The sequence below is a fragment of the Triturus cristatus genome, chromosome 2_2 (assembly GCF_964204655.1).
Source record: "Triturus cristatus chromosome 2_2, aTriCri1.1, whole genome shotgun sequence".
NCBI lineage: Eukaryota > Metazoa > Chordata > Amphibia > Caudata > Salamandridae > Triturus > Triturus cristatus.
The window spans coordinates 1,005,870,947-1,005,890,867 of record NC_140582.1 but is presented as its reverse complement, the minus strand read 5'-3'; the positions used below and the strand labels follow the sequence as shown (position 1 = coordinate 1,005,890,867).

The following is a 19,921-nucleotide window of genomic DNA, read 5'->3' as shown; positions in this document are numbered from 1 at the left end:
GTCGCCAAAGTTATTCAAAATAGAATTTTCAGATTTCCTATGGGAACTCGGTCCTAACTATAACTATCTACTGGCGACCGCCAGTAGATAATATATATATATATATATATTATCTACTGGCGGTCGCCAGTAGATAGTTATAGTTAGGACCATGTTTCCATAGGAAATCCGCAACATTCTATTTGGAATAACTTTGGCGCCGGTCGACGAATCCTCGAGAAATTTTCAAAACTAATGGGGTGCTACGCTCCGCTCCTACCCTGAAAGTCTCGGGGGGATTCGTCAAGCGGGGGCTGAGAAAAAAGGGGGGTCCCAAAACGCATTTTCCCCATGCATTTTTCCATAGGACCTTTAGACACAGCTACAGCCCGAACGGCTGAACAGAATTAATTGAAATTTGGCAGAGAGGTAGCCATAAGGTCAAGGAAGTGCCTTTTGTAGGTCTGGTGTAAATCTGTTCAGTAGGTCCTGAGAAAATAGCATTTAAATCAATATATATATCTGTAAGCCCGCTCCGTGCGCTTACCGTAAGCTTACCGTACGCGTACGGTGACGTGCGCGAGCTCAATTCTGATTGGTGGTTACATGACTGTAAACATTCGAATCGGTCGAAATCAGGAAGTGTCGGCCGCCATTTTCTGTCTCTCGCACTGAGAAACAAAGGTGGAGAACGTGAAACGGGGGCAACGAAGAGAGTTGCAGACCCCCTAGTGTTTGTCAGGGGGTCCAAGAAGGACCCAAAAGTCCGAAAAATAAATTTAATAATTTTTAAAAAAAATCGCGGGGTACGCGTACGGTAAGCTTACCGTACGCGCACGGCAAAAAAAATAAAAAAAAATAAAATAAAGAAGTAACAATCACATTTATTAAATAAATTAAAGGACCCACAAGGCAGAAAAAAACAAATGTTACTGCGTAAATAAAGGCGAGGCGCGCACGGCATGGACTGCGCAACGTGGGCGCTCGGTGCGCGAAGCGCACCGAGCGCCCACAGCGCGTGCACGGTGTGCGAAGTGCACCGTGCGCGCATGTTGTGCGCATAGTGAAAAACCAGAAATAAAATAAATAAATAAATACATAACTTAGCATTTAAAAAACCTAACAAATTCACTGAAAAAACCATAGGTTTCACACACGTTATAGTTAGGAATTATCATTTACAAAACCTTGCAAATTCACTTAAAAAACCATAGGTTTCACACATGTTATAGTTAGCTGTACATTTCACTCGTAAAAAACCAATGAAATTCCACGTTATAGTTAGATCAGGTAACTATAACTTGCGCGACCGCAATCCACAATGTGTAATTTCAGATGTCATCATTGATGTCATGAAAGATGTCACTGACCATGTCATGAGTGATGTACTATGTGACGTCATCAGCAGTTTATTGTGGGCGCGCAAGTTATAGTTACCTGATCTAACTATAACGTGGAATTTCATTGGTTTTTTACGAGTGAAATGTACAGCTAACTATAACATGTGTGAAACCTATGGTTTTTTAAGTGAATATATATATATATATATATATATATATATATATATATATATATACACATATATGTAGTATTGGTAAAATTGAGATTAATGCACAACATGAATCCCAGTCATACTGCATACAAGCGGTACAGTTAATATTGGGTTTCTGAAGGGAGCGCTGTAAGTCACTTTCGATCGATCACTGATGATACGAGGAACTTGCATGTTCTTTCCCTTAGGCAACTGGCTTTGATAAAGATCTTATACCATAACATATCTTTAAATGGCCATAAGGCTGTCAATGTTATCTTTTGTTGTTTCATGCTTACCATTGATTGTAGTTCCTGGGATTCAGTCAACAGAAGTTCAGCAGCAATCATGTTTTCAGTGACACCAATCATTATCTTTCTAGTTTCTTCACTCGTGCACTTTGAATCCTCCAATAGAAACTGATGTACTTTCTCCAACTGTTTCCAGAATGATTCCATCTGGGAGAAAACATTGGTAAAGTGTTCGTAATGCATGCAAGAGTATATGTACCAACACAAGCAACATTTCTCACAAAACACGTTTCTCAACATAATTCCCTCTCCCGTGTTGGATAAAGGGTTCCAGAATCTCAGTTGCTGTTGCCTGCTAAAATCCAAACTTCCCAAATCATAAAAACACATTAATATCTAGTGCCCCCGCCTATTGGAAGACTTTCAGCTTCGTATTCACATCTCTATGATCGTTTTTCAAATGACATGTTTATATATCCATATCTATCTATATATCCATATATATATATATCCATATATATATTCACAGAAAAAACCATAGGTTTCAGGCACGTTATAGTTAGGAATTAGCATTTAAAAAACCTCAGAAATTCACTGAAAAAACCATAGGTTTCAGGGGTGTTATAGTTAGCTGGACTTTTCACTTGTACAAAACCATTGAAATTCCCCCGTTATAGTTAGTTCAGCTAACTATAACTCGCGCGCCCGCAATGCACTGCTGATGACGTCACATATTACATCACTCATGACATGGTCAGTGACATCACTCATGACATCTCAAATGACATCACTGATGACATCATCCAGTGAATGTGTGTTTTTCTGAAAATTAAATATGTTTTATATATGTATATCTCAAGGTCGATGGAAGAATAAATGGGTATATAAGTGTCTAAATGGATGATTTGTTTTTGAAAAATTGATTGTGTAACTGACTGATTAAGTGTATCTTAGTGAATACATGGCTTAGTGAGTAATGTTTAAATATGTAAATATCTGTATCAGTCTCTCACTTTGTGTATAAGTGGCTGCATGGGTTGGTGAGTAGCTACATGGGTGTCTATATAGGTTATTAGTTGGTTTTTTGAGTATCAGTCTGAGTGTCTGCATGGTTCGGTGGGGGGTATTACGTAGTGCATAGGTGCATGAATGAGTGACTCACTCTTTGTATGTGTTGAAGACAGCATGTGTGCAGGACTGTATGGGTGGATGAGTGTGTGTATGGGTGTGTTAGTGAGTGAATGACTGTCTCAATAGTGTCTTTATGAGTAACTACATATGTTTTAAACTAGTATATGTGATTATTGGTGTATATAAGTGAGTATATGTGAGAGTGAGAGATTGAAAGAGTTCCTTTATGAATAAGTATGTGTTTCTATAAGTGATTGTTTAAAAGACTAAGTATGCGTAAGTTTCCGTAGAAGTAAGTGTGGTGGTGTGTGTATAACTGTATATGCAAATAAATGTATGTTTGATTCTTTATTAGCATGAGTGACTATGTGTGTGAGTAACTCTATGGATGAGTGGCATTGTGTAACAGGATGTATAGGTGTATGAGTACATATGATGAGTGAATACATGTATGAGTGACTGTATAGGACTGTTGGTGAATGAGTGGATGTGTATGTGGATCTTAGAATTACTGAAGAGGTTGTTGTAACTGGTATTGGTATGTCCATTGTTTTGAAAAGTTTAGTCTCTATTTTTGAATGTGTGTATCAAAGGTTATATTAGGGTGAGAGGAGGTCTGCCACTCTATCACAAGGATGATGTCTTCAGTGATGTCATCAGTGATGTCATTTGAGATGTCATCAGTGATGTCATGAGTGATGTCACTGACCATGTCATGAGTGATGTAATATGTGACGTCATCAGCAGTGCATTCCGGGCGCGCGAGTTATAGTTAGCTGAACTAACTATAACGGGGGAATTTCAATGGTTTTGTATAAGTGAAAAGTCCAGCTAACTATAACACCCCTGAAACCTATGGTTTTTTCAGTGAATTTCTGAGGTTTTTTAAATGCTAATTCCTAACTATAACGTGCCTGAAACCTATGGTTTTTTCTGTGAATTTCAAAGGTTTTTTAAATGCTAATTTCTAACTATGCCTACAAAGATAGGACATGTGAAGAAAGAAGAAAAAATGCACAGAAAGAAAAAAAAGAAGTGCAGAAAGAAGCAACAGAAGTCCTCAAAGACGAAGAAAAGTGCAGGAAGAAGGATAACGTGCAGAAAGAACAAAAAGAAGAGCAGAAAGAAGCCTTGTTGCAAAATCATCCTGTACCCTCAACTTTTTCAGACGGATACTGGTGGTAACTGAGTCTGACTAACCAGTCCTAGAGCCAGTGCTATGTTAAAAGACACTTAGAATACAGTGAAAACACCTACATACACTAGGGAACATTATGCGTTGGGGTCCCCCTGTGATTAGCATGACCTCCTCTGTAAGCCCCTAGTATATAATAGGGCAGGGGGATTAAAACTACCTCTTAAAACAGGCCTCAGGGCGTTTTTGCACACGTTAACTCAGGCCCCGTCCCCTCCCTTCACCACTGTGTAAACACGCCCTGTGTCCGTTTTTAGTTGGGAGATTAAGTTCATTTGAATCCTGAGGGTCCCTAGGGTCCAACTAGCCCACTAGGTACCTCCAGTAAGTGCCACAGAGCTGCGTTGCAGAGAGGTGTAAAAAGTGGCACGGCTTGGACCACCTCTCTGCAATGCAGCTCAGTGGCGCTTACTGGAAGCACTTGGTGGGCTAGTTAGCCCCCAGGGGCCCTCAGTATTGAAGGAAAGTTATATCCCCAATTTAAAACGTGCCATAGTGCGTGTTTGCACACGTCACCTCAGGCCCCGTCCCCTCCCTTCACCACTGTGTAAACGCGCCCTGTGGCTGTTCTAAGTTGAGAGATTAAGTCCCCTTGAATCCTAAGGGTCCCTAGGGTCAAACTAGACCACTAGGTACCTCCAGTAAGCGCCACAGAGCTGCGTTGCAGAGAGGTGTAAAAAGGGGCTTGGCCTCAGAACACCTGTCTGCAGCGCAGCTCCCTGGTGCATACTGGAGATGCCTGTTGGGCTAGTTGGCCCTCAGGGACCCTCAGTATTCAAGAGGAATTAATTCCCCAACTTACAACTCGCCAGGGGGCGCGTTTGCAGAGTGCGGCAAGGAGGGGGCGTGGCCTCCGGCACAATGCCAGTCTTTTATTTATTTTAATTTTTTAAGAAGGGGGGCTGTGTGGTTCCCCTTCTTATTCTAATTTATTGGCCCTGATGACCCCATCCCCCAGGGCCTGTCTCCTAATTATATTTTTTTGACCCCAATCCCCTGGGCCGGCCACTGTTTTTTTTATTATTTTAAAAAAATATGTATTTATAGACACACCTAGGACATGCTGGACAAACCGTACGTACCTATCACCATGACGATTTGAGTGATATTCATTAAAAGGCGACTATGCATACAATGAATCCTCGTGGAATGTATTTACCCCACTAGTGAAGCTCTGACATGTCTGATGCCCTACCGTGCCTAATCCCGGTAGACACCCTTATCGTTTGTTTATACAAACATGGGTAGCTATTGACGGGCACATTTAATACACATGCACACCAAGCCATTCAAAGGGGATTCGACAAAAATTCGACCAAAACTATGCAAGAAACCCCCCTCACAGTTAATAAAACACACATCCACTGCCGGATGTGTAATACTTTTTATTTTACTCTCTGGAAAGGGGACGAACATCACTTGAGAGTCACAGCGTGCTCCTGGCAGAGCCCAATGCTGTGTTACACCCACCATTGCCTGCTGAGTGCCACACACCTCTGTGTTGTATTCCACTAGCTAGTGTATATGCTATGACACTCTCTAGCCCATGTGCACTGTAACACCACCCCGCGAATATGTCATGCCACACTTGTCTTCGCACGGGTTATATTGCCCCATCTAACGTGCCTTCCTCGATGCCTATGTTATAACGCACAGTGCTATGCCATACATATTACAATCTGGGATCCATATCTTTGTCACAGTGCATATGCAACGTTACACTCCCCAGCACATATTTTATATTACAACTTTAGAGACTAGTTAGGTTACACAACACTGCCCTGTGAATATTACACTCCAAGGCGCATATCGCATAGCACGCGCTAGTGCCTGTGCTATCTCGCGCTCTCCAATGAATCTGTCATTGCGCACAATGTATTGCATATTATATTTCACGCCCGGTTCATCTTATATCACACTTTTTGGTGCATAGTTTATACCATACACTATATCTAGTTTTCATTTTCAATCGTGCTCTCAGGACTATGTTCTATATAACACTGTGTTCACCTACCCTTTCACGGGCATTACATTTTGCGATAGGGGGTGGAGGGTCAGGGGGTGTGTCTGCCAAGTGAGCCCGGAGTCACAGTCACAAACGTCCTCTTCTTCCTGAATAAAAGTGAGATTATGCTGCATACTTGTTCATATTTTAAGTAGTTCGCACAGACACACGTTTTAAAAACAATAAAGTTCCTAATACCCGCCTTCTCTGAACAGTTAGCTTGCTGCCCCATCCCCCTCCTCCCTATCGTCTGTTGTGTGAATCCATGGACTAGCCTCCTCCCTCCTGCCATGCATGGTCTGATGTGCTGCCACTGCCCTCAATTTAGTATGATGTACCAGTCTACTCCTCCTGCCCTCCATTGCCCAATTCTATGCCCCATCATTGACCTCCTGCTTAAACTCTGTGCTTAGCTTGCTGCCCCTATTCTCCTTCCCCCTGCCCTCCTATGTCTTTGTGTATGCCCCTGCTCCATCCTTTATTCCCACCATGTTCCATGGACCTGCCACTCCTATCTACTCCCCTCCCACCTGCCTAGCATTGTCAGATGACTGTAACCTGTCCCTGCCACCTCCACCCTGCCTTTCCACATGCCATGCCCCTATCCTCTTCCTCCTGTCCTACATGGTCCATTGTACTGCCACACCCTTCTGCCCTCCCTGGTCTGTTGTGCTGCAACTGCTCCTCCTGCCTGCCCCGTGCGGTCTGTTGTGAGGCCCCTTCCCCTGAACTTTCTTGTCTGTGCACAGGTCCTGACCCTCCCTTCTATCCTCCATCGTCCTTTGTGCATGCCCCTGCACCCTCCTTCTTGCCCATCATAGCCATTGTGCTACCACTAACCCTCCCACTTGCCATGCATGGTCTTCTGTGCTGCCATGGCCCCTCCCACCTTCCCTGTGTGGTCAGTTAGCTGCCTCTGAACCCCTCCCACCTTCCCTCCATGGTCTGTGTGTATGCCATCACAGTCTCACTGTTGCTCTTCATGGTGTGTCTTGCTTCTAGTGCCCATCCTGCCTGACCTCCATGGCTATCTTGCTGCTCCTGCCCTGCCCCTTGCCCCCAGCCCTCTGTTTACATGTGCAGACTCCTACTCCCTCCCTCCTGGCTTGTCTGTTCCATTGTAATGCCCCTGATCCATCCCTCCTGCCCTTTATGGTCTGTTATGCTGCAGCTTTCTCTCCTGTCTGTCCATTATGGTCCTGCCTCTTTCCCCTCTGTTCTCTGTTGACCATGTGCATGGTCCTGTCCCCTCCCTCTTGCTTTCTATGGATTGTTGTGCTACACTCCCGTCCCGCATGCCCTGTGTGGTGTATTGTGCTGCTGCAAACCCTGATGCCTGCCCTGCAGGGTCAGTTTGGTGCACCTCTCCATGTCCCTCCTGTCCTCTGTTATCCAAGTCCATGTCCCTACCCCATTTCCTTCTATGATCCAATGTACCATACTTGCGAAAATTTTGAACTTGGTAAGAGGGAGATTTTGAAAAAAAACTGGGGTATTGATTTTCCCCTTTGAGTTACATTGAAAAAGAGGAGATTGTAGACAGGAGACAGATAACATAAAGCCCATTTGAGCTTAAAAACATTGGACGTTTCCTGGCTGAATCGGGTCTGTTGGCATGTATGGTTGTACTACCATTGCCTCTTCCTTCTGCCCACAATGGTCTATTACATTGCCACAGCCTCTCTTGCAAGTCCTGTATTGTTGGTTTGTTGCCCCTGCCCCCCTTTCCACTGCCCTCCATAGTCTGTTGTGCTGCCATGGCCCTTCCTGCCTGCTCAGTGTGGTTAAATTGTTGCCTTTGCACCCTCCTACCTGCCTTCAATTTTCAGAGTCCGTACCCCTGGCCTCTGCCTCTCAACAGTATCCTAATGAACAACTAGATTGCTAACATTCTATATTTATTACAAAAGTGTGGAACGCCTGACGTCATCTTGATGTAATCAAAACTGTAATACCTAGAGCATTTCCTTTAGAAATTACATATATGAGAGGGTCTTATTGGCATCAAAATTATGGTTAGTGTTCTAAAAGACTAAAATAAGGACATATTTTCTGAGTTTTTAAATAGCGAGAAAGCACTTTTAAATTATTTGTTACCTTTATGTTTTTTTATCCAGTTGACCACTTGATTAAATGTTGCACTTAGGGGAGAGGATGTGGTGTTACTTCTAGAACTGCAGACTTTGCAACTGGGGAACCAGGTTGGAGTTTCTGCTTCAGCTCGACATTCTGTGATTCTGGTCAAATCACTTAGTCTCCCCATGTCTACAACCAAAATGAATTTGTTCTTGTGTGATGTAACCAATGCTCATGTAAAGCACTCCAATACCTGACAAGTCTGCACTATATAACACTGCAAAAACACAAAATAATAAGTGTTTTGCACACTTCTGTCATTGCGCTATATTTGGGCTACATCTGGCTGATTTTGGGCTACATTTGGGCTCTTTGGTCTCCGGTGGCCATCTTGGGAGATTTATTTGTTATGAAGTTTCCTAATTTCCTCATGTACTGCAGTCTCCTCAGTAGGAAATGCTTTCAGTTTTTTACTTTGATTCCATCATGAAGATATTCAGATACGTCACACATTTGCCATAAAATCTGAATGTTAGCACTCTAGTTGCTCATTAGATCACTGTAGTAAAACTACTGCTCACCAGGGAAGTCTGCTGCTGGTATTCAACGTGCATGTTTCAGTCTGCATGTCAGAATTTGTTTATGAAATAGAAGAGGATTTGAGAAGTCAAAATGTGCCCTAATTTTTCTTTCTGCAGAACTAATCATACTTTCTATGGCAAAATGAACCCCCTTGTTTTGTTCCTTTGTAAATTAAATGTTTTAAGTGTTACCAGTTTATTCCAATCAAGATGGCTTCAGGTGTGCCATACTTTTGTCATAAGTAAGACTGTTAGCGCTCTAGTGGTTCGTTAGACATTCTGTCATTGGGCTATATCTGGGTGATATTTGGGCTACATTTGGGCTCTTTTGTCTCTGGTGGCCATTTTGGGAGACTTATTTGTTATGATGTTTCCTAATTTCCTCATTTACTACAGTCTCCTAAGTAGGAAATACTTTCAGTTTTTTACTTTGATTCCATCAAGAAGGCATTCAGATGTGTCACAAAGTTGCCATAAATTCAGAATGTTAGCACTCTAGTTGCTTATTAGATCACTGTAGTAAAGCTACTGTTCACCAGGGAAGTCTGCTGCTGGTATTGAAAGTGCATGTTTCAGTCTGCATGTCAGAATGTTTTAATGAAATAGAAGAGGATTTGAGAAGTCACTCAAAATGTGCCCTAATTTTTCTTTCTGCAGCACTAATCATACTTTCTATGGCAAAATGAACCCCCTCATTTTGTTCCTTTTTAAATTAAATGTTTTAAGAATTACCACTTTACTCCAACCAAGATGGCTTCAGGTGTGCCATACGTTTGTCATAAGTAGGACTGTTAGCGCTCTAGTTGTTCTTTAGAACACTTTGGGAAGCTGCAGTAGAACACAAAGGAATCAACTGACAATCTCTGCCCTTGTTGGATGTACATGTTTTACTGAGAATGTCAGACTTCATTCTCACATGACTGAGAAAGATAATGTGAATTTACAGAAAATATGCTCTCAGTTTAGCTTATAGATCACCTTCCAAACCTCTGTGAGAAAAGCATGAGAAAATAGTTTTCTCTCAAACATGATTCATGATATCACAGCAGAAGGCTTTTTCACATGGTAAAATCACCTTAGAACACACCACAATTCCTAAAATGAGTATGGTACCATCGACAAATGATTTATAATGTAACTAAAGTCTTAAAACCTTCTATTAACTGCAATACTTTTTAATGAGGTGCTATCATGTATATTGGTCCCAAGATGGCTGCCAACACTTCTTGGATGAAGTGCTGACAGCTAATCAGATCTCACGATGAGATGTGTGGTTAGGCTCCACCCAGATATATATGTGATTTTACTTTTGATTTTCTCAGGAACTACTGAACGGATTTACACCATTTAAGCAAAAGGCACGAGTCTGAACTGAGGACTACCTCTTTGCCAAAGTTGGTGTAATTCCGTTCAGCACTTCGGGCTGTGGCTGCGTCAACAGGTCCTATGGGAAAATGCATGGGGAAAGCGCGTTTTGGGACCCCCCTTTTTTCTCGGCCACCGCTTGATGAATCACCGTGACATTTTCAGGATAGGAGCGGACCGGAGCTGGCCAAAAGTTTGGAAAATTTCACGAAGATTCATAAATCGACGCCAATGTTATTCCAAATAGAATGTTGCGGATTTACTATGGAAAATAGGTCCTATCTATAACTACCTACTGGCGACTTTTACCAAAAACACAGCTCCTGAGGCGGAAGCCGGGAGTATTGCTCACTATTTTTAAAGAATCAATCTGCTACAAAATTGTTTTTTACCTGTGTGTCACTCTGCCCTGAGCACTCCCCCCTGAATTCGAGTCGCCGCTCACGCCGCACAGCCGATCTAAACGCTGCTGCGGGTGTAACCATTCTCTTGCCGCCAATTACGAGAACAGTGAGGCCACGCCCACCGCCCTGAGGCCACGCCCCCTCTACTTGGTATTTAAGTCGTGCCAAACCCCAAACGCGCTATTACCAAAAAGACACTCTACTTCAATGGTTCTCGTTATAGGTCATTTGTAGACCGAAGAGGCAAATTTCCCCTGCAGACATTTTTAATAGCATCGTCCTCCGCTCTTGTATTTTTTCTATAGTTGATCGGACTCGCTAATACGAGGTGACAGCTATACAGCAGTGTGTAGCTTCGGTTGGTGTGGTATATTGAAGGACCCTTACATCACGTTAAAATTAAAATCGTACTGATTTACAGTGGGCAACTGCCTCCGTGTGAGTCCTCTCTCACAGGGGTAAGTAGAAATTCGGGTATTAACCTGATAAGTAATTGATTGGATCATGGTGTTGATAATAATGGTTTTCTTTTGTCCTCACACAGCACCCGGCTGGGTACCTGTGAGTATTTTATCTTTTCACTTTGAACACGGTGTCACTGTACATTTACACGCTAGACCAGCCCTGGACGATAAGGTAGAGAGGCGCATCTCCTATTCTTTCTTTTCTTGAGACTCTTTGGCCTTTTTTTGACACATATTTTTGGTCATTCCCTTTTTAGGTGTCCCTATATTAGACAGTCCTGACGAGACCCTTTAACTTGGAACAGGGTCGAAACGCCGTTGACGCGATAGGCAAATCACTAAATCAACACCTATATTAATTAAGTGTTGTTAATTTGAATTATTAATTGTTTGTGATTGCCTTTGTAAAGAGAAATGGAAACCTTGTTTGTATGTCGCATGTTATGTTAATTGTTTGTTTAAGGTTTTTCTTCATTGGGACACTAATTTGTAATTTGTTTGTGTAATGTCAAATTGTATCGTAAATCTATGTGCACTTCTTGTGTAAACATTCTAGTAATATAAACGAAGAACATTCTTCACAAAAAAAGATCCAACGTGTATGGCTGTGCCTTTTCTTCTGACATCTTTCATAATCCCCGTTTCTTTTTTTGATCATTATTTTAGATTACATACTATATTGTTAAGTATTAATCCGCATGAGCTATTGTTTCCCTACAGCACATAATACCCAGGCTCCTTGTGGGTAGGGTTTCCTTGTTTCCTAATCGATTACCAAAAAGACAGCTCCTGAGGCGGAAGCCGGGAGTATTACGAGCTATTTTTAAAGAATCAATCTGCTACAAAATTGTTTTTACCTGTGTGTCACTCTGCCCTGAGCACTCCCCCCTGAATTCGAGTCGCCGCTCACGCCGCACAGCCGATCTAAACGCTGCTGCGGGTGTAACCATTCTCTTGCCGCCAATTACGAGGACAGTGAGGCCACGCCCACCGCCCTGAGGCCACGCCCCCTCTACTTGGTATTTAAGTCGCGCCAAACCCCAAACGCGCTATTACCAAAAAGACAGCTCCTGAGGTGGAAGCCGGGAGTATTGCTCGCTATTTTTAAAGAATCAATCTGCTACAAAATTGTTTTTACCTGTGTGTCACTCTGCCCTGAGCACTCCCCCCTGAATTCGAGTCGCCGCTCACGCCCGATCTAAACGCTGCTGCGGGTGTAACCATTCTCTTGCCGCCAATTACGAGGACAGTGAGGCCACGCCCACCGCCCTGAGGCCACGCCCCCTCTACTTGGTATTTAAGTCGCGCCAAACCCCAAACGCGCTATTACCAAAAAGACAGCTCCTGAGGCGGAAGCCGGGAGAATTGCTCGCTATTTTTAAAGAATCAATCTGCTACAAAATTGTTTTTTACCTGTGTGTCACTCTGCCCTGAGCACTCCCCCCTGAATTCGAGTCGCCGCTCACGCCGCACAGCCGATCTAAACGCTGCTGCGGGTGTAACCATTCTCTTGCCGCCAATTACGAGGACAGTGAGGCCACGCCCATCGCCCTGAGGCCATGCCCCCTCCTTCCCTTACAAAACATGTGCCTGGGCTGGACGCGCAGCGGACGAGCGCAGCGGGCGCGCCGCCAGCGCGCCGAAGGCGCGCCAAAGGTAAGCCCGTCTGCGCCCGTCCGCGACTGGCCGGGACTAGGGGCTATACCCCCTGCTGGTTCGACTCAAAACTCGTCCACACCCACCCGCTACTCTCGCAATGAATTGCTAGCCTTTCATAATGATAATAAGGGTATAAAAACACATCTATGTACCCAAACGGGGCCAGGATTATCCTATGGACCAATCTCCTGCCTCGCCTGTCACTGGTCCAGCATGGGTCAAACCCCATCAGGAAACCACACAACCCATGCAAAAAATCACTTGACTCTGAACTGTCTATATTTTAACGCTAGATCCTTACCTAGACACGCCCTGGACATCTGGGATCTACTTATATCTAAGACCCCGGACCTAGTTTTCATTGCCGAAACCTGGCTATCCGAGACCAATGCTCCAGACTTAGCAAACACCCTCCCCTCTAATTACAGAATCATTACGCAAGACAGACCTGGTAAAAGAGGAGGGGGGGTTGCTGTGATATTCAGGGAACAACGAACATGCTTTGTGGAACCTACAACTGCCCACATCAAACATCAGACCTTACCTTTTAAAGTACTTTACGAGGGCCTTACCATCCTAGCTGGTGCAGTTATATACAACCCCCCTGGACAACAAGCCAGTCTCGGCGCCAAATTATTGAATCAACTTCTGCCACTCTGTCTGAAACACAAAAATTATCTAATTGTTGGCGATTTTAACATTCACTACTAGAATATGGATGCACCGGGAGCCTCCCAGCTTGAATATGACATGGGAATTCTCAATCTTAAGCAGTGGGTAGTGGGCCCCACTTATACAGCTGGCCACACACTAGACCTACTATTTACGAATATCGAATCCACCAACATAAGAGAGGTCCACCTCCTATCCTGGTCGGACCACTCCCTTATTTCCTTCTCATTTGACCTTCCCGGTAAACCTCCGAAATCCAAGGTAGCCCCTCATATCTCCAAACGAGCTTGGAGGCTAATCAACTAATCCAATTTTGAGAAACACTTTCAAGAGGCTATTATTAAATTATCGGAGGACTCCTCTGTCTGTAATGATGTTGCCCTACTAGAAGCTGGAATATTGCAAACGTTAAATAAACTAGCCCCGATGCGGGAATCCAGAAAAAAATCTATAACAGAGAAATGGTATACCCCCCATCTAAAAAATCTTAAAAAGGAATGCCAAAAAACTGAACATCTATGGAGACAATCCAAAGACAGCGAAACGAGACTAACCTATGTCCATATACGAAAGCAGTATATTCTTGCCATCAAAAATGCAAAAAAGGATTACTTTACTCAGCGTATTCAAGAAAACAGTAATTCAGCGAAAGAACTGTTTAGGATAGTGAAGGAGCTTAGCAAACCATCCAGCACTTCACAAACACTCACCCCCTCGACCGAGGCTTGTGAGTGTATCAGTATCTTCTTTTCTGAAAAGATCAAGAAAATATACTCTACTTTCACCCCCCAACATACCCACAGTAACTCAGATAACCCATCTAAGATTGCGATGCTACCAGAAATACCCACAGCCCCACCAGACTCAGGAAATGCACACCCCGCTTAACCAGCTTTGAACCACTCTCTGCAGATGAGGTTCTAGCAGTTCTAAACACAGTTAAATCTGGATCTCCTTTGGACCCCTGTCCCCACTTCGTGTTTTCAGAAATTGCGCCTACGCTCTGCCCCCTGATCACTCAACTTTTCAATAAATCGTTAATCACTGCTATCTTCCCTGATGTCTGGAAGCACGCCTCTGTGACCCCCCTTCTGAAAAAAGCGGGATCCGACATTCTCAATCCAGAGAACTACAGACCGATTTCCCAGCTTCCTTACCTCTCTAAAGCTCTGGAGAAATTGGTCAATGCACAGCTGACTAGGTACCTAGAAAGTAACTCCCTTCTGGATCCCTCCCAGACTGGCTTTAGAGCCAATAACAGCACCGAGGCAATGTTGCTGGCAGTGTCGGACAGTATCAGATCCTCCACCGATCAAGGTGGAGCGGTGGCGCTAATACTGCTTGACCTGTAAGCGGCATTTGACACGGTATCCCACGAGTGTCTGATGAACATACTTCAGAGCAAGGGAGTTCAATCCACGGCATTGAACTGGCTACACTCTTTCCTGAGCAACCGTACCCAGGCAGTACATAAGGGTCAGTTCCATTCAAGGCCCAACCCCATCGGCTGCGGGGTTCCTCAGGGCGCCTCACTGAGCCCCACTCTTTTCAATGTCTATATTTCATCTCTTGCTGACATCGGAAGGAAGTGGGGCATTGGCATCTGCTCCTATGCGGACGACACGCAGCTGATGGTGGCCATGGACGAAGGGCCAGATGTAACCAAAACCAAGCTACATGACTGCCTTTCCGAAATGGCACAATGCATGCATAATCACTACCTAAAGTTGAATGCAGGTAAATCGGAGATTCTTCTGTTCGGTGGTGCCAAACGCATGTGGAATGCCACATGGTGGCCACCTTCACTGGGATTGGCCCCCACTCCAAAACAACATGCCAGGAACCTGGGAATCATCATGGATGATGCCTTGTCCATGAAGGATCACGTCCGATCCCTTTTTGGCAAGGGCTTTGCCATACTAAAACTTCTCGCCAGGATATTTCCCTGGATACCCCTAGATTGCAGACGCTCAGTCACACAGGCCCTATTGGTCAGTCGCCTGGACTATGGCAATGCGCTGTTTGTAGGGATGAAGAACATTTATTCTCCCGCTTACAGGTTTTGCAAAATCTGGCGGCCAAACTCATCTGCAACAAAGGTAAACGAGACTCGGCAGCAGAATGCTTAAATAAACTTCACTGGCTCCGATGCGTCAGAGGGCTGCCTTTAAATTGCTTAGCCATGCCCATAGGGCTTTACACAAGACTGGCCCCACAATTCTCCAAGGGAAAATTGAATTTTATGTGCCCAATAGGAACCTACGCTCATGTCAATCAGCTTTGGCTAAAATCAAACGCATCTACAAAGTTAGAACAGGCGGCCGCTCCTTCTCTTACCTAGCAGCAAAAAGGTGGAATGAGCTCCCCAGTGACCTAAGACATACTACAAATTATCTCCAGTTTCGTAGAAAGTTGAAAACCCATCTCTTCCCCAATCCTTAAACATCTCAGCATACGCCATCAGCAGTCCTTATTTTGGTATAAAGCGCCGTGATATCCCATGGGATGAGTGTCGCGCTCTATAAAAAACCGCAAATAAATAAATAAATAAATATGTGTGTGTTTGTGTATATACATATTATCTACTGGCGGTCGCCAGTAGATAGTTATAGTTAGGACCGTGTTTCCATAGGAAATCCGCAACATTCTATTTGGAATAACTTTGGCGCCGGTTGACGAATCCTCGCAAAATTTTCAAAATAGGTGGGGCGCTCCGCTCCTACCCTGAAAGTCTCGGGGGGATTCATCAAGCCGGGGCTGAGAAAAAAGGGGGGTCCCAAAACGTGTTTTCCCCATGCAATTTTCCATAGAGACCTTTGGTCCAAGGTACAGCCCGAACGGCTGAACAGAATTACTTGAAATTTGGCAGAGAGGTAGTCCTCAGGTCAGGGATGTGCCTTTTGCAGGTCTGGTGTCAATCTGTTCAGTAGTTCCTGAGAAAATCAAAAGTAAAATCATATATATATGTGGGCGGAGCCTAACCACACATCTCATCATGAGATCTGATTGGCTGTCAGCACTTCATCCAATAAGTGTTGGCAGCCATCTTGGGACCAATATACATGATAGCACCTCATTAAAAAGCATTGCAGTTAATAGAAGGTTTTAAGACTTTAGTTACATTATAAATCATTTGTTGATGGTACCATACTCATTTTAGGAATTGTGGTATGTTCTAAGGTCATTTCACCATGTGAAAAAGCCTTCTGCTGGGATATCATGATTGAGAGAAAAATAATTTCTCATGCTTTTCCCACAGAGGTTTGGAAGGTGATCTATAAGCTAAACTGAGAGCTTATTTTCTGTGGGGCAGGGGCAGGGGCAACAAACCAACAATACAGGACTGGCAAGAGAGGGGGCATTACAATGGAACAGACAAGCCAGGAGGGAGAGAATAGGGGTCTGCACATGGAAACAGAGAGCTGGGGGCAAGGGGGCAGGGCAGGAGCAGCAAGATGACCATGGAGGTCAGGCAGGATGGGCACTAGAAACAAGACACACCATAGAGAGCAACAATGAGACTATGGTGGCATACACACAGACCATGGAGGGAAGGTGGGAGGGGGTCAGGGGCAGCTAGCTGACCACACAGGGAAGGTGGGAGGGGCCATGGCAGCACAATGGCTATGATGAGCAAGAAGGAGGGTGCAGGGGCATGCACAAAGGACCATGGAGGATAGAAGGGAGGGTCAGGACCTGGGCACAGAGAAGAGAGTTCAGGGGAAGGGGCCTCACAACAGACCGCGCGGGGCAGGCAGGAGGAGCAGTTGCAGCACAACAGACCAGGGAGGGCAGAATGGTGTGGCAGTAAAATGGACCATGGAGGACAGGAGGAAGGGGATAGGGGCATGGCATGTGGACAGGCAGGGTGGAGGTGGCAGGGACAGGTTACAGTCATCTGACAATGCTAGGCAGGTGGTATGGGATTGGCAGCTCAACAGAACACTCAGAGTAGATAGGAGTGGCAGGTCCATGGAACATGGTGGGCAAAAAGGATGGAGCAGGGGCATGCACAAAGACATCGGAGGGCAGGGGGAAGGAGAATAGGGGCAGCAAGCTAAGCACAGAGGCTAAGCAGGAGGTCAATGATGGGCCATAGAATTGGGCAATGGAGGGCAGGAGGAGTGGATTGGTACATCATGCTAAATGGAGGGCAGTGGCAGCACATCAGACCATGCATGGCAGGGGGGAGGAGGCGAGTCCATGGATTCAGACAACAGAGGATAGGGAGGAGGTGTGTGGGGCAGCAAGCTAACTGTTCAGAGAAGGTGGGTATTAGGAACTTTATTGTTTTTAAAATGTGTGTCTGTGCGAACTACTTAAAATATGAACAAGTATGCAGCATAATCTCACTTTTATTCAGGAAGAAGAGGATGTTTGTGACTGTGACTCCGGGCTCACTAGGCAGAAACACCCCCTGACCCTTCACCCCCCATCGCAAAATGTAATGCCCATGAAAAGGGTAGGTGGACGCAGTGTTATATAGAACATAGTCCTGAGAGCACGATTGAAAATGAAAACTAGATATAGTATATGGTATAAACTATGCACCAAAAAGTGTGATATAAGATGAACCGGGGCGTGAAATATAATATGCAATACATTGTGCGCAATGACAGATTCATTAGAGAGCGCGAGATATCACAGGTACTAGCGCGTGCTATGCAATATGCGTCTTCGAGTGTAATATGCACAGGGCAGTGTTGTGTAACCTAACTAGTCTCTCAAGTTGTAATATAAAATATGTGCTGGGGAGTGTAACGTTGCATATGCACTGTGACAAAGATATGGATCCCAGGTTGTAATATGTATGGCATAGCGCTGTGTGTTATAACATAGGCATCGAGGAAGGCACGTTAGATGGGGCAATATAACCCGTGCAAAGGCAAGTGTGGCATGACATATTCACGGGGTGGTGTTACAGTGCACATGGGCTAGAGAGTGTCATAGCATACGCACTAGCTGGTGGACTACAACACAGAGGTGTGTGGCACTCGGCGGGCACTGGTGGGTGTAACACACTATTGGGCTCAGCCAGGAGCACGCTGTGACTCTCAAGTGAGGTTTGTCTCCTTTCCAGAGAGTAAAATAAAAAGTATTTCACATCCGGCGGTGGATGTGTGTTTTATTAACCGTGAGGGGGGTTTCTTGCATAGTTTGGTCGAATTTTTGTCGAATCCCCTTTGAATGGCTTGGTGTGCATGTGTATTAAATGTGCCTGTCAATAGCTACCCATGTTTGTATAAATAAACGACAAGGGTGTCTACTTGGAGAGTACCCACCGGCGGGGGCGCCGGGATTAGGCACGGTAGGGCATCAGACACGTCAGAGCTTCACTAGCGGTGTAAATACATTCCATGTGGATTCATTCTATGCATAGTCGCCTTTTAATGAATATCACGCAAATCGTCATGGTGATAGGTACATACGGTTTGTCCAGCATGTCCTAGGTGTTTCTATAAATATATATTTTTTTAAAATAATAAAAAACAAAGGCCGGCCCCGGGGGATGGGGTCCCCGGGGCCATAAGTGGCCTGAGGAGGGGGGCAACGCAGCCCCCACCTAAAGAATAAAAAAAAAAAAAAGGCCATGACCCGGGGGTTGGGGTCTACGGGGCCGATTAAGGCCTTGGTAGGGTCAAATGTATTTTTTTCAACAAAAAAAATTCGGGTGCAGGCCCTGGGAAATGGGGTCCCAAGGGACAGTAAATTAGAAAAAGAAGGGGGGCCACACAGCCCTCCTTCTTAAAATAATAAAATAAATAAAAGACTGGCATCGCGCTGGAGGCCACGCCCCCTCCTTGCAGCACTCTGCAAACGCGCCCCCTGGCCAGTTGTAAGTTGGAGAATTAATTCCCCTTCAATACTGAGGGTCCCTGAGGGCCAACTAGCCCAACATGTATCTCCAGTATGCGCCAGTGAGCTGCGTTGCAGACAGGTGTTCTGAGGCCACGTCCCTTTTTACACCTCTATGCAACGCAGCTCTGTGGCGCTTACTGGAGGTACCTAGTTTGACCCTAGGGACCCTTAGGATTCAAGGGGACTTAATCTCTCAACTTAGAACGGCCACAGGGTGCGTTTACACAGTGGTGAAGGGAGGGGACGGGGTCTGAGGTGACGTGTGCAAACACGCCCTGTGGCACGTTTTAAATTGGGGAAATAATTCCTTTTCAATCCGGAGGGACCCTGGGGGCCAACTAGCCCACCAGGTGCTTCCAGTAAGCGCCACTGCGCTGCGTTGCAGAGAGGTTATGTTATGTTATGTTATGTTACGGTTATTTATTGTGCGCACAGATACTCCAGCCAAGGAGCGTCCTGGCGCAGAGACAAGGTAGCACGTAACATAACCACAAGCTAAAAACAGATACTAGAAGAGAGCTAAAACAAGAAGGTTTTTATAGCCCTCCGAAAGGTCAAAAGGTCCTCCAACATACGGATCTCAACAGGCAGGGAGTTCCATGCTGACGCAGCCATAACCCTAAACGAGCGGCCTCCCATGCGGCTAAGTAATGGTCTAGGCAATGCCCCTTTTTACATCTCTCTGCAACGCAGCTCTGTGGCGCTTACTGGAGGTACCTAGTGGTCTAGTTGGACCCTAGGGACCCTCA

The 19,921-nt window shown here is 44.9% G+C and overlaps 1 protein-coding gene across 2 annotated transcripts in view; it reads right to left on the bottom strand.

Moving 5' to 3' along the window:
- The window catches only part of EVC (EvC ciliary complex subunit 1), a 719,388-nt gene that overhangs the window by 496,807 nt on the left and 202,660 nt on the right, over positions 1 to 19,921 (bottom strand). For both annotated transcript variants that reach the window (XM_085642437.1, XM_085642438.1), the window contains exon 8: positions 1,810 to 1,968. In XM_085642437.1, the coding sequence (XP_085498563.1) occupies positions 1,810 to 1,968 (159 nt within the window). The remainder of the gene's footprint in view (positions 1 to 1,809; positions 1,969 to 19,921) is intronic.